The 25,368-nt window shown below is 48.0% G+C and overlaps 1 protein-coding gene across 1 annotated transcript in view; it reads right to left on the reverse strand.

Annotated features, from left to right (window-relative positions):
* Positions 1 to 2,221: 2,221 nt before the first annotated feature.
* The window catches only part of LOC115907050 (pinopsin-like), a 28,602-nt gene continuing 5,455 nt past the window's right edge, over positions 2,222 to 25,368 (reverse strand). The window contains 2 exon segments of the mRNA XM_030954677.1: positions 2,222 to 2,404; positions 6,942 to 7,175. Of these exon segments, the coding sequence (XP_030810537.1) occupies positions 2,222 to 2,404; positions 6,942 to 7,175 (417 nt within the window).

Here is a 25,368-nt window from a genome sequence, read left to right on the forward strand (position 1 = left end):
AAACCAACAATTTGTGTTGAAAACACACATTTTTATCACAAACCGTGAATTATTTAAATTGTCCAAGACACCTACCAACACCAGATTTAATGCTCTAAGAACAAATCCTTACATGTACAAAACTCACCAGTCAGAGAGCTGCAATGCTGTTATTAATGTAGAAATTCATACTGGAATTTAACAATCCACCTGGAGAAAATATCAAGGGAAAAGATGAACTGAAAATTTCCTGGCATGCTTTCCGATCTGAAAATAACAAACTACTCTTTAAAAATATGTGCTTGGGAATAAATAATTGATTAGTATTGCTTAGCAGTAAGTGCATCTATTGCTTAGATTTCATCCACTAATATCACCTCAGTAAAAACCTAAATTCATGGCTTCTGCTTCTGTATTTTAAAACATTTGGTGTCATTTAGGTTATTAGCACAATTGTGGTTTAGGGATAAAAAAAGAAATAGGTTGTGAAATAATGTTGTGACTACAAGGAAGCTTTTGTTAATATTGCAAAGAAAAAACAAACCCACAGCCCTGGAAGAAAAAGACAGCTTTGATCATCTGAAAAATCAAAAATATCCTTTTGGAGCAGGTACCCTGGTAATGATATGCACAGTGTTCTCTCCCCCAGACCCCTGTGCTGGCTAATTATGGTAATTACAGCACTGTGGTACAAGTTTTTGACAGCTCTGTTGGCAGGGCTGTGCATTTGCTTCTGTGTGAAACTCCTCTGAAAGAAGGCATTGCCATGTGGTTTGGGATTTGAAAAGTAACTTTCCACAGAATGGTGCCATTTCATGTTTTCCTTCCAATCTGGGATGAAAATATTGTCAAATATTTTCAAATATGTCAAAATATTGAGATTGTGCTCAGAGTTGATGAGGGAGAAGGTTGTTCCCTCTTTCTTTGTTTATAATTTTCCCTCCAGCTGCCCTTCTGGGGCTTCCCAATGCTTTTCTGTTTGTAGGAGGCACCACTGTCCCTCCCTCCCTCCCAGAGATGCCCCGGAGGAGGATCCTGCAGAAGGATCCCCAGCTCCCCTGGGGGGTCACAGGACAGCTCTGGGTGGAAGCAGAATTGTTTTGTTGGGATCTCTAGCTTGTCAGAGTGACCCCAGGAAAAGTTAGAAAGTCTCTTTTCCCAGCCTGGTGCTTGAAGAAGGAGTCAGGGCTCTTCAATTCTCGGTCTCAAGGTTGTTTATTGTATCTTATCTATAAAAATCTTTCTCCTGCCCTGCCCAGGTCCATCCAGCAGGACAGTTCCAGGCACTCTGCCTGCCCCCAGGGCAGTGTTATGTGTTTATACTAAAAACTACGAGTACAATGTTTGCAATCACTTTCCAATACCTATCACCTGTGTTAGACAGTGAGCTTCTACTCTAAACCAATCCAAAAGTGCCAACATCACAGCAGAAGATGGAGGCCAAGAAGAAGAAGGAGAAAGGCTGGACACACCCAGTTCCCTCCATCTTGCCCCCTGAATCCCCATTCTAAAAACCCCAAAATCTACTTTTTCACCTTGTGATAAATTCACTATCATTCTACTTAATTTGTCATGGCTTGCAGATCTAAGGTTGGTAATTTGCTCCATGGGTCATAATCAAAACCACAGGGGCATTCTGGGCTCTCTGCCAGGGTCTCTGAGCCCCCTGGCAGGGTCTGGGCTGCTCAGGACAGCCAGAGGGATGTTCTGGGTCCTGGCATTGTTTCAGCAGAATTGTTTCAGCAGAATTGTTTCCCAGCTCTGCTCCCACTGCTGCCCTGCAGCCTCAGCCTCCCTGGCTGCCCTGGCCCCAGAGCCCCCCAGAGTCCCAAAGGGCTGGGATCCCTCTGCTTTGTCCCTAATGCTCACCAAGTGGCATTCACAGAGATTCCAGAGACAGGGGCTTTGCCCAGCTGAGTGCTGTGCATTCAGAGCTGCTCCTTCACTGAGTGCTGGGGGAAGTTATCTTTTGCTGCACTAACTTTGTAAACTGACAAAAAGTCCCTAAAATACATATTTTCCTAAGCTTCAGCTGCAATTTCTAAAGTTTGAAGCATAACCAATACATGCCCTTTAAATTTTAGTAGAGCTTTACCCTGTAACTGCATAGTTCATCATGATCTGTTGGGGTTTGTACTGAAAAGCAGTGTGAGACTTTTTGGAGGAGATAATCCAAGCCAGGGAGAGAGGGACCATCTGCAGGCTGCCCATTCCCTCCTGGAGAGCCTTGTGCCCCCTCTCCTCACATGCAGCTTGTTTCTTGGAGCCCTCCTACAGCACCACACTCTGGATCTCTCTTTTGGGCTTGGCTGGGCTTTGGCAGAAGCTCTGCAGAACCTGGGGTTTGTTGCTGCTTTTTCAGCCTGGGCAAGGAGCTCTGGGGGGATTTGTTGCACCTCAGGAGCTCCACAAAGCACCTGTAAAACTGACACACAAAGAGAACAGCAAGTCAGCAGGAGTTTAATTCAGCTCAGGTTTTATAAGCCAGGCTTTATCTCATGATTTGGTATTAATTAAGTTCCTGGGATAGCTCTGGAACAGCATGGGTGTGACAGTGTTTTGTGTTGGAGGTTGAAATGTTTTGTCAAATAAAACATATCTATTGAATGCAGGGAGCCCCTGATGCAGGGAATGGTTGGCATCTGACTCCATGACTCAGAATGTTGAACAATTGCTTTATTGAGCTATACTACATTACATGAATGCTATATTTTAACTATACTAAAGAGACTAAAGAAAAAACTGACTGAGACAGCCAGGACACAGCTTTGGGCCAGCTGGCCAAGGAAACAGAACAATCCTCAGCAGAATCCACCTGACAAATCCCTTCAGGTAAACAATCTCCATAACACACTCCACACGTGCAAAAACAACAGGGGCAGAGAATAGAGATGAGAATTGTTTTCTCTTCTTTTCTCTGTGCTTCTCCAGGAAAATCCTGGGAGAGAGAATTCTGTCTCACTCTGTCCAGAGAATGTGAATGTCACACATGTCCTTGTGCTCAGCAGAGCAGCACAGAGGGGAGAGAGCCTTGAACAAAATTCTGGGACAGGTCACAGGCCTCCAACAGCTGTCCTGTGTTTTATTGATCACAGGTATTACTGACTTGGTGGCAGAGAATAGAAGGGACTAAAGCTTCCCCAGCCTGCAGGATCTGTCACCTGCTGCAAACCCTGCTGTGGCACAGGGATTTTGGGGAGCTGAGAGTCACTCCTGCTGCCTGCACCAGGATGTGGATACATCCCCTTGCTCAGAGTGGGGAATGGATTGAATTAATTGAGTTACCAATGGAACTGATGCTGGCTGCTTTGGTTTGGGTCTGACCGGGGAAAAGATGAGATGTTAAAGCTCTCAGGAGGGGTTGGTTCAATATCTATAACTGGAGGGATTTTTTCAGTTGCACGGCAGAACATTCTGTGGATCTGAGAGCAGAGGGAATGTGCAAAGCACGAGGACAAGGAAACAGCCTGTAGCTGAAAAAATGAGTGTTTTAGGTGGTGTGGATTGTGTGCGTGGCCTCCCTAAGGCTGCAGGGTCACAGGCTGGTAACTGATCTCTGCACTCAAGAGTCCAAAACAACATCACTGGTAATTCTTTGTACAACACAGCTGCTAGCAACAAGCTCTGACAACTCTTGTTATCAACAGCCAAGTGAAAAATCGTGCTGGATTTTCATCAGCAGCCTTGCTTGCTGGGGAAAGTGGCTTTTTTTTTAGTTTTAAACAATTTTTGCATCAGCTGAGGTTCCTTTTTTCCAATGAGAAACTGCATTTTCTCAGGATTAAAAACTTTGTAATAATCAGAATGTTTTCATCAGCCTCTCACCACAGCATTGAAATATTAAGCAGCTTCAAAACTCATGGGCAGAACTGTCTATTTTCTAGGTTTTGTTCCCCTCATGGTGAAGCTCACATGGCTCTTACCAGGTACCTTTCTGCTGCTGTTTAATCCCCAGTGAATTCCTGTTTCACAGGAGAGTCTCCTCAATCTGCTTAACCTTCACCTGCTCCTTGCCTGGATGCGTTTCCTGCATGTGAATGTTATTTTATCTGGCCTGCTCTCAGATTTTATCCAGCCTCATTAAAGATTTCTGAGCTTTGACCAGAGTAGGGGGGGAGCCTGGACACAGAATTGTTTTGAGAAGAGCCCAGAATTAGAGGGCAGTTGCTTGTATGAGCTCTCAAGGCATCTCCTCCAGATTCCCACAGCCTCAGGAATGCGGCTGGTGTTGAGTGTGGTTTTCTGGGTGACCAACAGCTCCTGCTCTCCCATGCCTGGCACTCCTGGGTGGCTGCAGCACCTTCTGGCCTGAGGTTCCCTCCTGAGTGCAGGGAAACCCAAACTATTGACTTCTCATTCTGCACTGATTGCTGCTAAAATACCAACTGAGCAATGGAAACCAAGTGGAACTTAAGAAAAATTTAAAAAAACCCAACCACAAAACCCCCTCCACAAACAAAATGAAGCATGTGTGGAGCACCTGGAGTAAAAGTTTGTGCTGAACTTCAGGAGTCTGACATGGACAAACCCGGTTTAATTTGTGTCTAGCTGCTGCTTGTGTCAGCAAGCTGTTTAGTAAAGAGATTAATTTAGAATTGTCTGTAGAAAACTGCTGTGCCCAGTCTGTGTTGTTTTGGAGAGCTCTTTGCAGCCATGCACACGTTCAGATCAGCCTGGGGGCTCTGAGCTGCCTCTCTGGAGGTGACCAGGGCTGGGGGTGTTTGGAGTGAGGCAGAGTTACCCTCTGTGTGCTGGGCTTTCCCTGGCAGGGGATGGCAGCAGCTCCCCAGCACTGCAGGGGTTTCATCAGAGAGTTTATTCAAAAGCTGAATTATGGAGGAGAAGGGAAAGAAAGGCTCCTATCCCAGGGAAGGTGTCAGGGAATTCTGCAGAGAAGGGGCTGCATCCCCTGGGCTGTTTGTGGCACTGAGTGCTGGAGCTGGTGGATGCTGAGGAGATGATGGATGCTGAGGAGATGATGGATGGTGTCATGGAAACTTTCACTCCCTGGCAATTTCTCATGTCCCAGGAAAAACACCACAGCTAATTCAAGCCAGATTTAAATCAATCTTTTACCATCATCATTTGTATCCAAGAGAGAGTGAGCAATTTACTGTCTCTGCTTCCTGACAGCTTCCAAAAATCATTTCAAGTGGACAATTGGCTGGACCCAGAGAAACAAATGATCCACCTGCTGTAATCCCAGCAATGCAAAGATCAGTGCCTGAGCACATGGGCTGGTGGAGCTGGAGCTGCCTGAGGGATTGGAGGAGCTCTGATGCTCTCTGGTTTTCTCTGTAGATCTCTGCTCATCTTCACTTTCATTGTCAGTCCCTGTGCCAGGGGCCAGCCCAGCTCCTCTGGCACGGCCTTCTGGCAGATCCTCACCAGCCCCAGGAGGGGAGAGCAGGACAAAGAGTGCCTGAAGGATTTCAGGGGGGTTAAAGAGGAAATCAGAGGGCTGGTGTGGTGAGGAGGAGGAGTTGCTGTGGGCAATGTGCTGGGCTGGGTGTGGGGCAGCAAGGGCTCACATCCTCACAACACTTCACATATCGGAGTCACCTCAGACAATTTCTGGTGCTCCCACTCTTGCCAGAACATGGATTCCTTCTCTTCTGCTGAATTGGGCAATGGAAAGGAAGGACCAAAAAATCATTTGCTATGTGCACATGTGGGGAGCTAGTTGTCCAACTACCAAAAATGCAGATTTGTGGAACAGATTTGCTCCTTGGAGCCGTTTTTCAGAGCTTCCCTCTCATGGATCTGGGTCATGTCACTGATGCTCTTTTTATCTCCTGTGGCTATTAATTGTTGTGGTGTTGGGTCCCAGGACAAGGTGAGAGATGAGAACTGACTCCAAGTTCTCAGAAGGCTGATATATTATATTATATTATATTATATTATATTATATTATATTATATTATATTATATTATATTATATTATATTATATTATATTATATTATATTATATTATATTATATTATATTATATTATATTATATTATATTATATTATATTATATTATATTATATTATATTATATTATATCATATCATATCATATTATATTATATTATATTATACTATATTATATCATATTATATCATATTATACTATATTATATTATATTATACTGTACTATACTATACTATACTATACTAAAGAAAGAGAAAGGAGACATCAGAAGGTTAGACAAGAATTATACTAAAAACCTGTGACTGACCAGAGTCCTGACACAGCTGGACTGGGATTGGCCACTAATTAAAAACAATTCACATGGAACCAATCAAAGATGCACTGTTGGTAAGCAACCTCCAGCCCACATCCCAAGCAATCAGATAATTATTGTTTACATTTCTTTTCTGAGGTTTCTCAGCTTCTCAGGAGAAAAATCCTGGTGAAGGGATTTTTTATAAAATATTACAGTGCCGATCTCCCCTCGCTATTTTGTCCCTCCTTGCCCAGATGGAATCCAGGGGAAGGGAAGGGAAGGGAAGGGAAGGGAAGGGAAGGGAAGGGAAGGGAAGGGAAGGGAAGGGAAGGGAAGGGAAGGAAGGGAAGGGAAGGGAAGGGAAGGAAGGGAAGGGAAGGGAAGGGAAGGGAAGGGAAGGGGAAGGAAGGGAAGGGAAGGGAAGGGAAGGGGAAGGGAGGGGGAGGGGAAGGAAGGAAGGAAGGGAAGGAAGGAAGGAAGGAAGGAAGGAAGGAGGAAGGAAGGAAGGAAGGAAGGAAGGAAGGAGGAAGGAGGAAGGAAGGAAGGAAGGAAGGAAGGAAGGAAGGAAGGAAGGAAGGAAGGAAGGAAGGAAGGAAGGAAGGAAGGAAGGAAGGAAGGAAGGAAGGAAGGAAGGAAGGAAGGAAGGAAGGAAGGAAGGAAGGAAGGAAGGAAGGAAGGAAGGAAGGAAGGAAGGAAGGAAGGAAGGAAGGAAGGAAGGAAGGAAGGAAGGAAGGAAGGAGAGCATTTCACTGACCTGTTTGTTCAGAAACACGTAGATGATGGGGTTGTAGACAGTGCTGCTCTTGGCAAGGATGGCTGGGACGATGCTGGCTGCAGGGCTGATGAGGCCAGGCTGCCCAAAGGTGGCCAGCAGCGCCACAGCTGCGTAGGGCAGCCAGCAGAGGAGGAAGCACAGCACCATCACCATCACCATGAGCAGCACGCGCTGCTCCCGGCCCCGGCCCGGCCCCCGGGACAAGCTGCTCACCTGGGGACAGAGCACAGCCAGGGTCAGGGAGGGTGCTGCTGTGTCCATTGGGCATTCACAAACAGGACAGCAGTGCTGGGGTGCCTTGCTCGAGCTTTACTGCAGCATCAGCCGCGGGACATGGCTGAGACAGTGGGAGAATGGCAAAGCTCAGGTACAGCCAGCAGCAGCCAAAGATGGCTTTGTTACAGAGCATCTTAAAAGCTTTCTAGCCAATGGCACATTGCTAGAGCTTACAGACAGTTGTTCTAGCCAGTTACTAAAAGCACATGTACACCTGCTTCACACAATGTTTGCTTGTCTGCTTTCGATTAACAATACACAATACAACATTATTAATCTTAAAACCTTCTACCATCTTGCTAAGCACATTTTCCTGCAGTCTTAAGGTCTATCTAAATCAAGCTATTGTTTTATGTCCTTGCTTGCTGTACCATTGTAACTTGTTCTACCTCCAGACTTTGCAGCTGAAGATGATTCTAAGTTTCTCTGCTCCAAGGTCTGCTTTCCTAGCTTTCTGATAATCTTCCTACTTTTACTATTTCCCACACCTGGGAGCTCCTGGGGTGGCTGCACTAAGGGCAGGGCTGGGGTGGTGAGTGCTGAGTGTGGCCCTGACAGCTGGGCAGTGATGCCTTTTTGGGCTACCTAAAAACACAGGCCTGACAGAATTAAGGAAATAAAAGCAGTTCTATTTATTGAAGGGCCTTCAGGGCAGACAAAGCCCCCCAGGGGCTACACCCAAAAATGGACCATGGCTCACAGGTTTGCACACTTTTATAAGTTTTGTCCATTTGCATATTGGGGGTTCATCTGCCAATTCCAGCTTCAGGTAATGAAGCCATGTACCCCAAGTTTGCTCCCCCAACTCACTTTTGTTTCCATCTCTGGGGCCTGAGGCAGTGAGGTGTCCTTGATTGCCAGGCCTGGAGAGGAATTGTTGTGCCTGCCCAAAATGGGAAAGCAGCAGCTCCCACTGTGTGTGGAGTTTAGAATCACAGAATGATGAGGTTGGAAGAGACCTCTAAGATCATTGAGTCCAACCCAGCCCCAACACCTCAACCAGACTACAGCACCAAGTGCCAGGTCCAGGCTTTTGTAAACACATCCAGAGATGGTGATTGTGCCACCTCCCTGGGAAGAGCACAAAGAGTTATAAACTAAAGAACTGCAGGATTGCAAATACATGAAAAACACACAAGCTGAAATCCCAAGGCATCAGCAGGACCAGCAAAAGTGCTCTGCAGCTACAACAGCCTCCTCCAGCTCACTGCAAACCCCAGGTTTTAACAGGAGTATCCTGGGCAGGAGGCAAGGAGGGCGATGAGCCTGGTGTGAGCAGAGGGCAGCAGCTCCCAGAGTCCTGCCCAGTCCTGCCAGGAGATGCCCAGGCAGGATGGGGTGTGCTGTACCCACAGCACTGGGGCTGAGGGAACTCCCTGGATCCATGCAAAAGGCAGCACTTGAATTCAAGTGATTTACAGCAGGCTGCTCCTCTGGGCTCACAAAACCTGAGAGTAAATCCCAATGCATGAAACTCTGCTGGCTGCTTTGCTGTTGTCAGTGTGCCTCGAAAACCAGACCTTTCAGTGGCTGCTGTGTCATGCCTGCACTCAGAAGTGCTGCAGTAAGCACAAGGAACTCATTATTACAATTGCAGTTTTATGGGGAATCCCTCAGGATGTATCTGAGTGTTGGAAGTCACCTTGAGACTAATTAAAAAACCCAACCAGAACTGTTCAAAAAATAGAATATATCTGTAATTGCCTGCTGAGGGAACTCAATACCAAGTACTTTATAAATATCTTGTTAATGTGCAAATGAAATCTTTTATGACACTTGTCTGTGATTTAAAAGGAAAAAAATGGCATTTGCTGCTAGGCAAATAAAAGTTGTTAATCAAAATATTTCCATTAGAAAGAAGTGAATATTTCACTCAGAGCCACCACAGGCATCAGTAGCTCAGATTTATTCACAGCCATCTCAGACAAAGCTCACATTTATCTTCTTCCATTGTATCTCAATAAGAATTTTGCACTGCACATTTCGTGGGTATGGATTTCTTGAGAGTCTGCCATGCCTTGGTATAAAACTTCACTCAGGCTGTGTGATGAACTCCAGGCAGCTGGACTGGGGTGGGAGCAGGGCTGGAGACCAGAGTGGGGCTGAATTTGCATCATTTGTGCTTGGTTTGGTGTGTGAGGCTCCTGAGGAGAGGCACTGCAAGGCATCAGCACCAGCTGCCAGGGCTCTGCATCCCCACACAGACCCCAGCTCTGCATCCCCACACAATCCCAGCTCTCCATCCCCACACAAACCCCAGCTCTGCATCCCCACACAATCCCAGCTCTGCATCCCCACACAATCCCAGCCCCCCAAAAAAAACACCAGCTCTCCATCCCCCACACAATCCCAGCTCTGCATCCCCACACAATCCCATTATCCCCACACAAACCCCACTCTGCATCCCCACACAATCCCAGCTCTGCATCCCCACACAATCCCAGCTCTGCATCCCCACACAAACCCCAGCTCTCCTCCCCACACATCCCACTCTCATCCCCACACAATCCCACTCTCTCCCCACACAAACCCCAGCTCTCATCCCCACACAATCCCACTCTCCTCCCCACACAATCCCACTCTACAAAACAACCCACTCTCCTCCCACACAACCCACTCCATCCCCACACACCACTCTGCATCCCCACACAATCCCAGCTCTCATCCCCACACAATCACTCTGCATCCCACACAATCCCAGCTCTGCATCCCACACACCCTCACCCCACACAATCCACCTCATCCCCACAATCCCAGCCTATAAAAATCCCACTCTCTCCCCACACAAATCCCAGCTCTGCATCCCCACACAATCCCCTCACAACCGATCCCACTCTCCATCCCCACACAATCCCAGCTCTCCATCCCCACACACATCCCAGCTTTCCATCCCCACACAATCCCAGCTCTGCATCCCCACACAATCCCAGCTCTGCATCCCCACACAATCCCAGCTCTCCATCCCCACACAATCCCAGCTCTGCATCCCCACACAATCCCAGCTCTCCATCCCCACACAATCCCAGCTCTGCATCCCCACACAACCCCAGCTCTCCATCCCCACACAATCCCAGCTCTGCATCCCCACACCGATCCCAGCTCTCCATCCCCACACAATCCCAGCTCTGCATCCCCACACCGATCCCAGCTCTCCATCCCCATACAATCCCAGCTCCTCTGTGCCTTCCCAAGGCTCTCCTGTCCCCCCCATGCCAGGAAGCTCCTGGGGAGCAGGTGGGTGAGGCCTTGCCTGTGGAGCACCTCAAGGAAAACCAAAAGCTTCCTTTGGTTCTATTGATTTCCATCAACAGAAAAGGAAACCCAAGCACCTCCTCCTTCAGATGAGACCAGAGAGGACAATGTTTTAGTGGAGTGCTCTAGCTGGCAGTCGGGCTGCTGTGAGCTGGGATGGCAGGAGGGCTCTGGAGGGAATTCCCTGTAATCACCCTGAGCAGGGCTCCCGCTCAGCTCACTCACAGCTATCACCCCTTGACTTTGGAAGTGTTTTATTCTTTCCTAAATCAAAGAGAAAAGCTTGCAGGTTTCCAGACTGCTGATGCCAGGGAATGGCTTCACAGGTAAGCAAGGAAAGGTTTCCATTTCCTTGCCAGCAGCAGGATATTATTATTTTCATCCTATGAGGTCAGAAATTGTGGGGGTACCAGTTGTGGGGGTCCCAGCTGTGGGTTTCTCTGGCTCTGCATTGAAGGCACTCCAGACAGCAGTTTCATGTTCACACTCAGGTGTTTATTATTCCTTATCAGTTAAACAGTCTCACTGCTGTGAGTGCAGCAGCTTTTCATGAGAAGGCACAAAATGGCCAACAATCTCTTGGTACAAGCTCTTTTAAGACTAAACTATCCAATGAAGAGCTGACACCTGGATTATTTTCCCTTTTACCCCAATAACTGATCCCACAGAGCCCACAGTGCAGACTTTTCTGCCCAATTACAAAATGCCACCCAAACCCATGGAGAAGAAGGAAGAAGAAGCATGAAGAAGAAACCCAGGACAGCACCCTGTGCCCTCCATCTTGCTTCCATCCACAGCACACTAAAAATCCCAAACCTCAATTTCTCACCAAGCGACACACCTGCACTGCTCTCTATAATCTATTGCACACTTTTGTGGGTTCCAGTCTATCTTGGGGTCTGGGAAACTTTCTCCATGGATGAGGGTCACAGTCAGTGCTGCCCTGGGGGTCAGGGCACCCAGAGCAGACACAGGAATATTCCCAGTGCCTGGGTTTGCACAAGAAATTTTGAATATCCTCCCACTTCTGTAACTCTCCTTGAAGCATTTTTTGCTTTTGTCTACAGGGCTCCCCTGGTCAGCCAAGGAAACCTGAGATATTCATATGTGGCACACATGCAGAAAACTTCTGCAAAACCAAATCAAACCCATCAGCCCTGAAATGTTGCTGCACCCCATCAGCAGATGGAGCCTTGGCTGCACCCTGTAGCTGTGCCTGGCAGCAGATCACCCTCTGGAGGTGGGCAAAGCAAAGAGCTCTGCAAAAGTGATGCTGCTGAATGGTGCTGTGGGCTTTTAGTTTAATTTTGTTTTTATTATTATCACTGCATTAATTAAAGGGATGGGACTATTTTGGGGCTATGATTTACTGCTCAGATAAACATCAGTCTCAGAGGCTGTGAGGTTTTAGAGGAGCAGGCAGTCAGCCAGAGCTCAAAGCAGTCACAAGTTCTTCATTACAAGGCAATATAGAACCTTCTGATCCAATGGGCAGTTGCCACAGGGTTTATTTTGCTTTTCTAACCTATCACCTTTACTCACTTCTACTGCACTGTGGATACTTTTACCCCATGGGGTCACATGCACACAAATGCTTCTATCACAACCTCTAAACTCTCAGCTTATTCCATACAACCCCACCCTTACATTATAAACCCTTCACCATCTTATCAATACCATTTTTTACTTAAGGCACATTCTTACTTACAACTATAGAAACGTAAGTTTATGATTTTCCTGCTTAATGTCTGTGTATTGTATTTTTACATCCAAACTTCTCCCAAGGCTGCAGATCAAACCCTCCCATGTCTGTGGAAGTTTCTGCCTTTCCATTTCCCACAGTCCAAATAACTTCCAGGAAAGCCAAGAGCACAGGTCTGGCCTGTGCCTGCCCTTGGTTCTGGCCCATGGAGGGTGGAATTCAGCCCAGGCTGCTCCTGGCTCAGCAGCAGCAGGAGTTCAGCACAGGGGAACCCTGGCTGTGCACTCTGCTCTGCTTCTGGCTTGGCCAAAAATCTAAACTTCAATCTGCTGTGCCAGAAATTTGTTTTTAAAATCTCACTGTTTCTGTAGGGCTTGGTGTAGAAAACAGCTGTGAAAAATGTGCTTTTATAGCCTTCATATTTTCTTCAGTGGAAACTGAGTCTCTGTTCCTTCTAAAATTATCTTTTCGGTTTCCTAAAATTCATTTTGCCTGTGTATCACACCTTCAGTGTTGAATGTGTGTCCCAGTGTACTGAGTTAGCAGGACTGGGGAGCTGCAAGCCCTGGCCCCACCTTGCTCTTGCAATGGTTTTTATCTCTTGCTTCCCATGGCTGTTGATTTTTTACTGCCTGAGATTCTTTGTGTTTTCTCCTGCAGAGAAGCACCTCAAGGTGGTGATTGAGCCTGCAGAAATGATTAATTTGCCTTTTAAAAAATCTCACTGACCATAATTGGGACTGTACGCAGCCATCCTCGCAGTGCAGGGGCAGAAATGCTCACAAGTGGTGTTTGTGTGGGGTGTCACAGGCAGGAGCTGTGGGTGAGGGACCAATGCAGCAAACAATGAGGCCAGGTTTAAACAGAGGTCACTGTGGACACAGCACATCCCTGGCTGGTGCTGCTGACTCCGTGCACAAAGAACAGAGTCAGCACTTCACCAGGAAAGCAAAATCCGTGATTTCAGCACTGGGTGTGGAAATTGCTCAGCCACATCCTGGCCTGGAGAGCACAGCTGAGCCACCTGGGGGGCTCAGCCTTAAAATCCCCTGTGAGGAACTCCTGGGTCCCCAGGGTTACATGAGAACCTCAGCTGAGGGCCTGACTGTGCTCTCTCTGCCTTTCTGTGAAACCACCACACTCTCCAGAGCTGGAGAATTGGCAGCAACACTCATGGGACTGAGAGCATGAGAAATGTCAGGATAAGGAGATAAAGGGAAAAAAAAACCTCAACCAAAGTGTGCATGTGCTGGCCTGAAGGTGCCTGATATTTGGTCTCCTCGAGCCAGGTCTCATAAGCTCTTGGAGACGTAAATCACACCTGAGATAGCTCAGCCACCTCAGATGGCATAAAATCAGCAGGATGGCTTCTGTGGCAGTGTTGGAAACAGAAAAGTTTTAATAAAAGGCAAAAAACCCCAAAACTCTTTGCAGAGAAAAACCAATCCAGGTGCAAGAGGCTCTTTGTGGGGTAAAACACTACACAAAAGCCATTATTTCCTTTTGTTCTCTTCTTTTTCTAGTAAATTGCTTAGTCAGGACTCTTTGGTTTCTGTCCAACTGGCCATCCTTAAGTTTGAGGTGAAGTCCTCCAGGGTCCTATGAGGTGTCTTTTTACCTAATTGAGGAGAGAAACTTCTGGGCTTTTTTCCTTTTTAAGGAGACAAAGGATAATTTTGTCATTCCATTCCTAAGGACAGAAGGGGCAGCACAGGCAGCCCTGAGCACCCTGAGGCATCACTGCCTGCTCAAAGGGAGCCCAAGAGCTCTGCAATCAGACACAGAGAGTCCATGGCTGGGGTTGTTTGAAATGGACTGAGCAACCAGGCTCAGTGGAGATGGAATTCAACTGCACAGCCTGGGCCTTGCAGGTCAGCCTGGCTCCTTCTGAGGAGGATGTGAGAGCTCCTGCTGTCCCTGCCCATCAGCACATGCCCTGCTTCTAATATTTGATAAATGCAGGGAGCTAAATTGGATGCTTCAGGGGAAGCCCTCAGCCCTTTGGGGCTGGGATTAGAGGATCTTTAAGGTCCCTTCAAACCCAGCACAACCCATTCAATGATTACTGAGAATTTCCTTGAAGTTCTGGTTTAACAGTGCTGGTTTAACAATACTTCATGATCTGTCCTAATACTAATTAAAAAAAGTTTTGCTTGGAGAAGAACTAAATGGCTGACACTCCCATGCAGAAATGTTGCAAAAACAAGTTAGATTTTATTTCTAAGGAAGTTTTTTCTATCCCTGCTAACATTCAAACCTTTGAATTATGTTAAAAGTCTCTAAGAACAGTGATAAAAGCTAGGATCTCCTTAGCTGCACTCACAGTGGAGCACTGCCTTCCTCACAGCCCCATCCACTCCGTGCCTTGCCACGAGGATGAGAGTGGGGAGAGCAATTCCTTTGTCTGAGTGAAAGGCAAACCTTTTGTGGTGCCCTTTGTGCAACACCAGCCAAGCCCTGTCCCTCCTGGTTGGGGCCCAGGCCTTTCCTGTATGAAAGAGGACAATTAGAAGCCCCTCTCATTTATCTTTATATATAAATATTTCTGCATATAAATATAAATATTTATATAGAATATATAATTTTATAAATAATATATATTTTTATATAATATATCATTTTATATATTATAAAAGATATATTTTATAATATATGTAAATATTTTGGGGGAAATGGGGGAATGTGAGGTGAAAGGTGTGGAATGGAAAGGGTTTATCATTCCTCAGAAAGTCACAGAAGATGCAGCAGCTTTTCCTGCAGGGGCAGAGGAGCTTCCTGCCCTGCCCTGCCCTGCCCTGCCCTGGCTGGAGCTGGGGGCTCTGCCAGCCCCAGTGCTCACCCAGCAAAGCTGAGCTGGCAGGGACAGTGGAGATGGAAACTGATTGAAGCCAGTGGGTGCTAGTGCCAGGGCAGCCCCCACAATTACTCTCAGGGCTGGAAATCTTTGCTCAGGAAGAGAAGCAAGGCTGTCTGTGGGCAGTGCAGAGCCTTCCTTCCAACCACAACCACAGCATTCCTGACTCTTGGTTTCTTACCTGGCACTAAGGGGATTTTTATGGATAATGGAACACCTTATGCACAGGAAGGAATAATACATCTGTTAAGAAATTCTTTTTGCCTCCAGCTGCTGAATATTTTCAACCAGAATTCCCTCCTTCTTTTGCAGAAGAGGTGTTGGGCTGGGGGAGCTGGGCCTGGAGTTTGGCTGCACTCAGGAGGGGCTCTGCTCTCCCTCTTGCTCTCCTTTCTCTTCTGCTCTGCTCTCCCTCTTGCTCTCTTTTCCCTTTTGCTCTGCTTTCCCTCTCACTGTCCTTTCCCTCTTGCTCTGCTCTCCCTGCTGGAGGTGTTTGGGCTGCCCTGCCCCTGTGCCCAAGCAGAGATTCCAGCAGATGTCTGTGTGTTGGGAAGGATGAAAGTTTGACAAGAAAGTCTCACAGATATGGATGCTTAGCAGAAAGATTTTTAAATGTGGAGTCTGATGAAGGAATAGAGATGGAAGCAAGTTTTCATATAGAAGAGAAGAATTGCTGAGCCAGTCTCACTGGCTAACCAAGGAGGCAAAGGGTGTGTGAGTTAGAAGGGGTTTTTATGACTTGGAGCAAAGGATAAACCCACCCCAAACAAGAAGATGTTTTTACCAAGCACAAAGAGAGCACAGGCAAACAAGTCAGCAAAGTTGCAAATAGAAAAAAGGTCTCAGAACTTTCCACTGCAAGAAAACTGAAAAACAACTTCTAGCTTAAACTGTAATGTACCGACTTTTAGTGATTGGAGAACAGTAACATGAACATGGTAATTACAGTAGTTATGATAGGCTATAGATAATAGTTAAGGTATAGATTGGTTCTGCTGTATGAAGATGCTCAGCAAAGAAAAGTCTATAATGCCTTGTAACCAAAAGAAAAGTCTATAATGCATTGTAACCAAACCCAAAGGGTCTGCAGGCCTGCCTGCAGCTGGAGCTGACAGCTGTGGGCACAGCTCTGTCACCCACCACCCTGGACTGCTGTGACATCTTGGATGGAATAAACTGCATTTTGGATACAACAAACTGCATTTTGGAGAGCCACCTGGAGTCCCAAATCTCTCATTTAGGCTCTTACACCTGTGACCTGCACAGCTGAGAGGTGCCCCCCTCTCTTCTGAGGGCTGTGAAAAGGCAGAGGAATCCTCAGGCGCATCAGGACATTTGTATCTCTCAGGCTTGACAAGTCCACAAAAATTATTGCTTTTTCTAGTCACACATTTCCTTTCCCCCTGCCTTTTTCCTGTGCTGTTTTACCTTTGTCTCCCTCAGTTACTGAGGTACAATTTGGGTTGCCCTGAGCATCTCCCTGCTTTTGGAAGGCTGTGGAGAGCTCCACCTCACTTGGCTGTGCTGTGAAAGGGAACCAGATGACAAATGTGACCATTCCTGGTGTACAAAACGTGCTCCAAACCCACTGATGCTTCTGCCTCAGCTTCAAACTGAAATACAGGCTGTGTCCATGTGCCTTGATGCACCAAAACACCCCAAGTTTGCCTGCTCATACAAAGAGGGCACCCATCAGTCTGGGTCCAAACAAAGCCTCTGACCCTGGGCCGTGCTCCTGGTGCTGCCCAGCACTAAGAGCTGGGGGAGGATTTGCCTCTGAAAATCATCTTTTCTTTTCCTGTAAGTGAAGGCTGTGGAAAATCTCCTGTGGTAAGTGAATTTACAAGGTTGGTGCTGTGGAAATTTGGCCAAAAGCACCTAAAGCTGGCTCTAAGAAAGGCAGGTGGTCTCAGGCTGGCAGGGGATCACAGAGCCCACGCAGGGACCAGCCACTCCTGATGGCTCCCTGGCAGCTGCTGCTCCAGCATCAACACAGAGCTCTGCCAGAGCTGCTGGGGGGGTGAGGAGAGAGAGAAGAAATCCATTTCCATCTGCTGGGCTGGTGCCTTTCAGCTCTGCAGCAGTAATTTTTCTCATTTCCGAGCGGGCTTGGGAAGTGCTGGAGGGGTCAGTGAGGGCCCTGTGGGCTGCAAGGGAGGAGCTCTCTGGCTCAGGTGCCCTTTGAAGTGCTCACAGCATCTTCTCACACCCACCCCTGTCCTCTCAAGGGTGAACCTCACGATTTAAGATCAAAATTTAAATCTCAATTCAGTCCCTCAGTTGCTGTTATAGACATAGAGGGCTGTAAGGAGAGGTCTTGTAGTCACTAAAATTAATTTCAAATGCCAGAATATTAAAATAATTCATCCTGGTTGTTGTTTGCAAAGGCTGGAGCACCAAGTGTGGGCACCATGCAGCACTGCTGGGTTCCAGGTGTGGCCTCATTCTTCCCAGTCCCTGTGTCTGAGGCTGGAAATGCAAGTTGTGGCTGGGCTGTGTGTTCTGTCCCCATCTGTCAGAGCTGGGGCAGTTCTCTGCTGTCCATTGGGCAGTTTTTTCTTTATCTCTCCCACAGCCAACCCTCCCTCCAGGAGATCTCTGCTGTCCATGGCCACTGAGTGTCCCTGCAGGGCTGATCCAATTCCAGCATCCCATGGGGAGATGCTGCGCCCAGGGGAGGAGCCAAGCATTCCTACCTGGATCCAATCTGAGCCTGGAGCAGCACAGCAGCCTTTGCCCGTGCATTGCCAGAGGAGCAGCTTTCTGCTGCCCTACATTGCCAGAGGGAGCCCAGGCCCATCTGCAGCAGCCCTGGAGCTGCAGAGGAAAACTCCCCCCTTGTGCAGGATCCCTGCTCCAGCAGCAGCACAGCTGGCACTGCAGGAGGGCTGAGCCCCCATGGGATGGGGCTGTGCCACCCCTGACACACAGGGGGCAGGGACTGCTCTGACTCTGGCAGGGTTGGTTTATATCACTGCATTTTTATTTTTATATTTTCTTTTAATTTTTCCTTAATAAAGAACTGTTATTCCTACTCCCATATCTTTGCCTGAAAGCCCCTTTAATTTCAAAATTATAACAATTCATAGGGAGGGGGTTTTCATTTTCCATTTCAGGGGAGGTTCCTGCCTTCCCTAGCAGACACCTGGCTGCTCAAACCCAGGCACCCTGAGCTCCCTGTACACAGCCAGGGGGCTCCCTGTGCAGGGATGTCCTCTGGGGTTCTGGATCTGCACAGCCCATGTGTCAGTGAGAATGGCTGTTACAACACCTCAGCACCACTGATGCTCTCACTGGTTTGGTCCCCCTCCTTCTGCACCTTGCACTGATTCTTTAATCAGTAGTGACTGGTGGAGTGTGTTCCTCTCACTGAGGATGGAACAATTATTGTTGTCTGGGGCACACAGCAGAGCACCAGGGAGAGCCAGGGCAGAGGAGCTCAGCCTGCAGGGCAGGGCTGCCCCTGCTGTCCCTGCAGGCTCTGCCTCCCTCACTGCCTGGGCTTGGACACTGCCGAGGTTTGGAAGCACCTGAGGGAAAATACTGGAACTACAGGAGGAAAAAAATATCACAGCTGCCTTGTTTTCAACCAGGAAAATCCTCAGTGTGCTCATCAGGTGGGTGAGAGCTGTGGCACAGATCATGCTGTGGCACACCCAGCAGAGGTTACCTCCCCTGCAGCTCCCCGGACAGGCAGAGCCCCTCTGGGCAAATCCTCCAGGGAATCCCAAAGGGGGAAGGGTCTCCTGCTGTTCCAGAGCAGCACCTGGAATCTGGCCCTCCTTGCACCTGTGCTTTGTATCCACATGATGCCTTGGGATTTCACCTTTTATATTTTTCATGTATTTGTAATCCTGCAGCTCTTTAGTGTATAATTCTAAACTCCACACACAGTGTGAGCTGCTGCTTTCCCATTTTGGGCAGACACAACAATTCCTCTCCAGGCCTGGCAATCAAGGACACCTCACTGCCTCAGGGCCTGAGAGATGTAAAATAAAAGTGAGTTGGGGGAGCAAACTTGGGGTGCATGGCTTCATTACCTGAGGCTGGAATTGGCAGATTGACCCCCAACATGCAAATGGCCCAAACTTATAAAAGTGTGAAAACCTGTGAGCCATGGTCCATTTTTGGGTGTAGCCCTTGGGGGGGCTTCATTTGCCCTGAATGTACCTGAAGGCCCTTCAATAAACAGAACTGATTTTTACCCCCTAATTCTGTCAGGCCTCAGTTTTAGGCAGCCCCACAAGGTATCACAGGTAGGGATCAGACCTTCCACTGCCCACAGAAGGAAGAGCCCTTCCTGCAGCTCTGAGCAGAGATAACCACGAGCATCCTGCATGGGCAGAGCTCCTGCTGCTGTCCAAGAGGGGAAATGCAGAAACATCTCCACCTCATTTTCCCTGGGACTGAACTCGGCTGCAGCCAGGAAAGCCAGTTCCTTGGTTTTCCTGAGCGTGGGTGGATTGAGGTGATTTCCCTCTTGGGTCACTGACCTGCATGGCCTCTGCACCTCCCTGGGCTCAGCTCAAGACTGATTTTCCCTTCCCTGGTGGCTGAGGTGTTCCAGCTGTCAGGATTCCTGCCTTTGGGAATGTGTCTGTCTCACATGAGGCCCAGTTCAGCCCCAGTTTATGGTGGCTATTCAGGCTGTTATGAGTAGAAAAGCTGCCCAATTTTTTAAAAGGTTGCAGAGTTCATAGGTTGGACCAGTTGCTGCCAGGGTGGAGTTCTAACTGTTTGTTATTGTAATCACCTGTTGTTGATGGTTAAGAATTCCCCCTTTTGTCAGTGACACCCTGCTGCTTCCTGGAGGATGGCACCCCGACAGTGAAGGGGAAGGGACATCGAGTCAGCATGCAAATGACATCGGATCCAGCATGGAACGGGAGAGACCCCTCACCAAACCTAGCCAAAAACCCCTAAAACAACGAGCCAACACAAAATTGATGAATCAAAGCAATGTCTAGACGTGAGGAACAGAGTCCAGTATCTGCCAAGACTTTTTACCCCTCACCCTAACCTAAAGATGTTGACTGGACAGAGGACCTCAAATGTTGAACCAGAAAGGAAATTTCCTGGAGCTCTTGTGAGGATGGAGCCCCCAGCTCTGCCCACAGACCAGGGGACACAGCTGCACTCTTCCTCCTCCTCCGAGTCACTCCTGGGAGCAGCGGCGGCGTGAGTGCGGACCCGTCGGTTCTCCTCACCCAAACTGATCGCTTTTAATAAAGGCATTAACAAGGAGAAAGGTCTCCTGCCCGTGTGTATTTCAGGCTGTCCAGATGAAAGCTGGAGGAGCAGTGTGATCACCCTTTCCCCTTCCTGCTGGGAAGGGAATTGCTGAACACAGAGCTGTTCTCCCCCAGTTTCTCCTGCCCGTGCTGGACCAAGCTGTTTCCTGCATTGGAAACCTCTGCACTTGCTAATTGACATAAGGAAATGAACATGGAACACATCAAAGGCCTCCTTGCTGCACTTTTCTGTCTTTTCCATAACACATGAGGCACCAAGGGGGCAGAGGGCTGGTGGGAACCATGCCAGGGTGTTGGCTTTCCTGCCCTGCCTGTGACTGCTGCTCAAGGCAGATTTACCTGATGTGACTCAGGGCAGGAGTCTGTGCAGAAATGCAGAATATTGAGCCTTGCACTGATCTGCTTGGATGGATAATTTGAAGGCTGTGACCGTGTTCACAGGGGTCCGAGGATGAGGGAAGAGACAAGGATCTGACTCCATGTTTCAGAAAGCTTGATTTATTATTTTATTATATATATTATGTTAAAACTACACTAAAAGAATAGAAGATTTCATCAGAAAGCTAGCTAAGAATAGAAAAAGAAAGAATGATAACAAAAGCTTGTGGCTCGAACTCTCTGTCCGAGCCAGCTGACTGTGATTGGCCATTAATTAGAAACAACTAACATGGGCTAATCAAAGATCTACCTGTTGCATTCCACAGCAGCAGATAATCATTGTTTACATTTTGTTTCTGAGGCTTCTCAGCTTCTCAGGAGGAAAAATCCTAAGAAAAGGATTTTTCATAAAAGATGTCTGTGACAAATCCCCAAGCACAGAGTAACACAGTGACACCAAAGCTGGGATCCATTGGATTTGCATTGTGACAAGTCATGTGAGAGGACTTGTCAATGACTCTGACTAGTGACTGTCTAACCCATGAGCTCACAAAATGATTTATCTGTTTCCAGCAAGCATTTTTAAGGTTGCACATGCTGTTCCAAGAGCTGGGAGCAGGATGGTTGTCTGCTGCTTGCAGTCAGCTGGCTGTTCCAGCTGAATCTGGGATGCTGATCCTGACCAGGTGCTTTGCACAGACAGATACTGGGATATACACACGTCAGATGATGCACTTTGGACCTGGTTAGCATAAGAGATTTGATAAGAGGATGCCTTGGCAAGAGCAAACAGAACTTTGAGGATTAAATCAAGATTGCAAGAAGATTCAATCAGACAGGTTTACTGGAAAAAGAAAATTACATCAGACTTCTGCAAGCAAGAGATGTTTAAAATGCATAAGTTTGTTTATGTGATTTTTAACCCAATCATTGTAGCAAAACATTACTAGCCTCCCTAAAATAGTATATAAGCAGTTGTACTTCACAATAAATTCGGATTTTTTTGACCATCACACCGAGTCCCTGTCTCTCTCTCCTCACTGCCAATAGACAGGTCCTTACTGGGCACCTCTGCACACCACTGCTGGGGCTGTGCAAAGTGCTGGAACACAGGAAGGGCCAGGGTGTGCAACCCCAGGGCAGCACAGGGAATATTCCTGTGTCTGCTCTGGGTGCCCTGACCCCCAGGGCAGCACTGACTCTGACCCTCATCCATGGAGAAAGTTTCCCAGACCCCAAGATAGACTGGAACCCACAAAAGTGTGCAATAGATTATAGAGAGCAGTGCAGGTGTGTCACTTGGTGAGAAATTGAGGTTTGGGATTTTTAGTGTGCTGTGGATGGAAGCAAGATGGAGGGCACAGGGTGCTGTCCTGGGTTTCTTCTTCATGCTTCTTCTTCCTTCTTCTGCAGGGGTTTGGGTGGCATTTTGTAATTGGGCAGGAAAGTCTGCACTGTGGGCTCTGTGGGATCAGTTATTGGGTTAAAAGGGAAAATAATCCAGGTGTCAGCTCTTCATTGGACAGTTTAGTCTTAAAAGAGCTTGTACCAAGAGATTGTTGGGCATTTTGTGCCTTCTCATGAAAAGCTGCAGAACTCACAGCAGTGAGGCTGTTTTACTGATAAGAAATAATGAACACCTGAGTGTGAACATGAAACTGCTGTCTGGAGTGCCTTCAATGCAGAGCCAGAGAAACCCACAGCTGGGACCCCCACACCAGGGAGAGCCCTGCATCCTCCAGGACACCCCTGAGCTTGGGGTGAGCCAGTGCTGGTACCAAATCCGGCTGCCAGCAGAAATTCTAAGCTGCAGTTTTTGGCAGCCCATTGATATTTGGCACTGCCAGAGCTGTCTTTGGGGGTCCATGTGCACTGGTTCTGCTGGCTGGGGGGTTTGCAGATGTTACAGCCAGCACCAAGCTTCTCCAAGCAGCCAGGAGGCCTTGGGTGAGGATGATCCAGCCTCCCTGCACTGCCTGTCCCAGGGGGTTTGTGTGACGGTGTTCACAGGGGTTCTTGGATGAGGGAGGAGACGAGGATCTGACTCCATGGTTCAGAAGGCTTGATTTGTTATTTTATGATATATATTATATTAAAATTATACTAAAAGAACAGAAGAAAGGATTTCATCAGAAGGCTAGCTAAGAACAGAAAAAGAAGGAATGAATAACAAAGGCTTGTGTCTCGGACAGAGAGTCTGAGCCAGCTGGACTGTGATTGGCCATTAATTAGAAACAACCACATGAGACCAATCCCAGATGCACCTGTTGCATTCCACAGCAGCAGATAACCGTTGATTACATTTTGTTCCTGAGGCCTCTCAGCTTCTCAGGAGGAAAAATCCTAAGGCAAGGATTTTCCATAAAATGTGTCTGTGACAGGTTTGCCCTGGAACAGGTCACCCCACAGCCTCTGCCCCTGCTCTGGCTGCCAGGCCCTCCAAGGGCTCTGCAGAGCAAGGGGCAGATTTGCTGTTCTGCTCCTCACAGCTGGCTCAGCTTGGCCTCCCAGGCCGCCTCACTTCTGTCATTTCCAAACCCTGGTGGACTCTGTCATTGTCCTGCAGAGACCTGAGCTGTGGGATCACAGCTCCTCTGCTGGGCCATGGATGCTGAGAGCTGCTCTGGAGCTGCACACTCAGCTGTGGAGCACAAACACTCTCCATGCCCTGCCATCAGAGCCAAGGCCAGCCCTGCTCTCTGCAGATTGCTCCCTGCAGCAAACACAGCTGGCAGATTCCTGCCTTTGAGGAATGGGACTGGACATGAAGGCACAGGCAGCCCCTGGCACCCCTGGGGCACTGTGCTGAAGCCAGGGAGGCTGAGATGGACCCCCTGACCCAGCTGTGTGCCAGGGCACACCTGCATGGTGCCCCTGCTCCCCCAGCAAAGCTGCAGCCTTCTCTTGGTGTTGAAAATTGCATGCAAGATGTTTTCCATTACCATCTGTATGGGAGATTGCCTTGTCAAGTGAGCAGTTTGCCTTATCTCTCTCTTTGAGTGACCACATTCACACCTCCCTCGGGAGGGGACATCTGCTGATAACAGACTATTGAATATCGGTGCATGACTGATAAGAACTGTAACATCCCATTGTGAGATGCTCAGCCCAGAGGGAGGAGCCAAGCATTGCTGCCCTGATATAATCCAGAGGTTTTGAGACACCAGCACAGTTTCTCCACTGGATTCCCCAGAGGAACAGCAGCTGCCTCTTCCTCCACTGGATCTTCAGAGGAAGAATACATCCTTCTCTACAGATCCCCCTTGGTCCAACAGAACCACCCCTGACACTGCAGGAGGACTGCAGCCACATTTCCAATGGGACTGCTGCCAGCACCCCACAGGGTGTCAGGTTGGGTTCTGACTCTGTCAGTGTTGTTCTAGTGGACTGCATTGTTTATTTTATCCTTTCATTTTTTTTTCTTCCCTATTAAAGAACTGTTATTTCCTGCTCCCATATTTTTGCCTGAGAGCCCCTTAATTTAAAATTTATAGCAACTCGGAGGGGTGGGGAGGGTTTACATTCTCCATTTCAGGGGAGGCTCCTGCCTTCCTTAGCAGACTCCTGTCTTTCCAAACCAAGACACTTGGCTTCTGCCTGGGCCCTGCAGAGCAGAGCTGTGAAAGCTGCATCAAAGCAGAAAGACTTCTCAGAAATTAGATCATTAAAACTAAAGCTCAATGGGATTGGAAACCCAGATAGCCCTCATTTTCTAGTGGTTGTTTTCAGGATTCAGATTCATTGTTGGCAGCGTGCTATAACCATCCCAGCTCCTGTGCTGTTCATGTTAAACTGCTCAGAGCAAACCCTTCCCTCTGGCCATTCCCTGCCAGCCTCTAACAAGGCATGGGGGGAAAAGCAGGTCTGCTCTTAGAGGTGAAAATTCTCCTCAAATTTAAGGAATCTGTGACCTTGAAGCAATACAGTGGGAGTGGGAGCCTGGACTGATCTCCCAGAGTTTAAGCCTCCCTGCAAATCTCCTGTGGTGACAATCAGGTCAGAAATCAGAGCATGAAAATACAAATGTCAAGCGAAAGGATATGATTTTTCATGCCTGGCTGAAACCAAACACCCTGATCTCCCAGCACAGTTCTACTCCTGTAAGTGGTGCAGATAATCTCACTTACAGGCAGATACCCATGGCAGGAGCTGAAGGCACCATTAAAGGCTTACACAGTGCTGCCTATGATTTAGATCCACTAAAAGCACAAATGTCTGTTGTCCAATTCCTTAAATATTAAGCTGGCATGTGAAGCTTATTTTTGTTCACTTTTTTTCTCTCTCTCTCACACACCCCAGGGATTTTGCTGCTTCTGCACCTTGCTGCCCTGGGGATGCTGGGAGCAGCCTGGGTCAGAACAGGGATGGCACAGGGCATGGAAGGCAGCAGGGAGGCTCTGGGGCCTCTGCCCCTGCCCACCCCTCCCTCTTGGCATCCCAGAGGAGCTCAGGTGCATCCACAGGACCATCCAGTTCTGACTGTCCCTCTTTGTGGAAACCCCCCTTCCTGAAAGGATCGTTTCGGTCCAGACCGAACAATTTTCATATTATTTTCCTTTGTTTGGGGGTTTCTGCAGGACCAGGGAGCACAGGAAAGACAGCTCCTGACAGCTCCCATCTGACAGCAAGGGTGACAGCCCCTGCCACCACCCTGTCCCTTTTCCAAGGCACTGTGGTCCCTTCACTGCAGAG

This window comes from Camarhynchus parvulus, chromosome 9 (assembly GCF_901933205.1).
Source record: "Camarhynchus parvulus chromosome 9, STF_HiC, whole genome shotgun sequence".
Taxonomy (NCBI): Eukaryota; Metazoa; Chordata; class Aves; order Passeriformes; family Thraupidae; genus Camarhynchus; species Camarhynchus parvulus.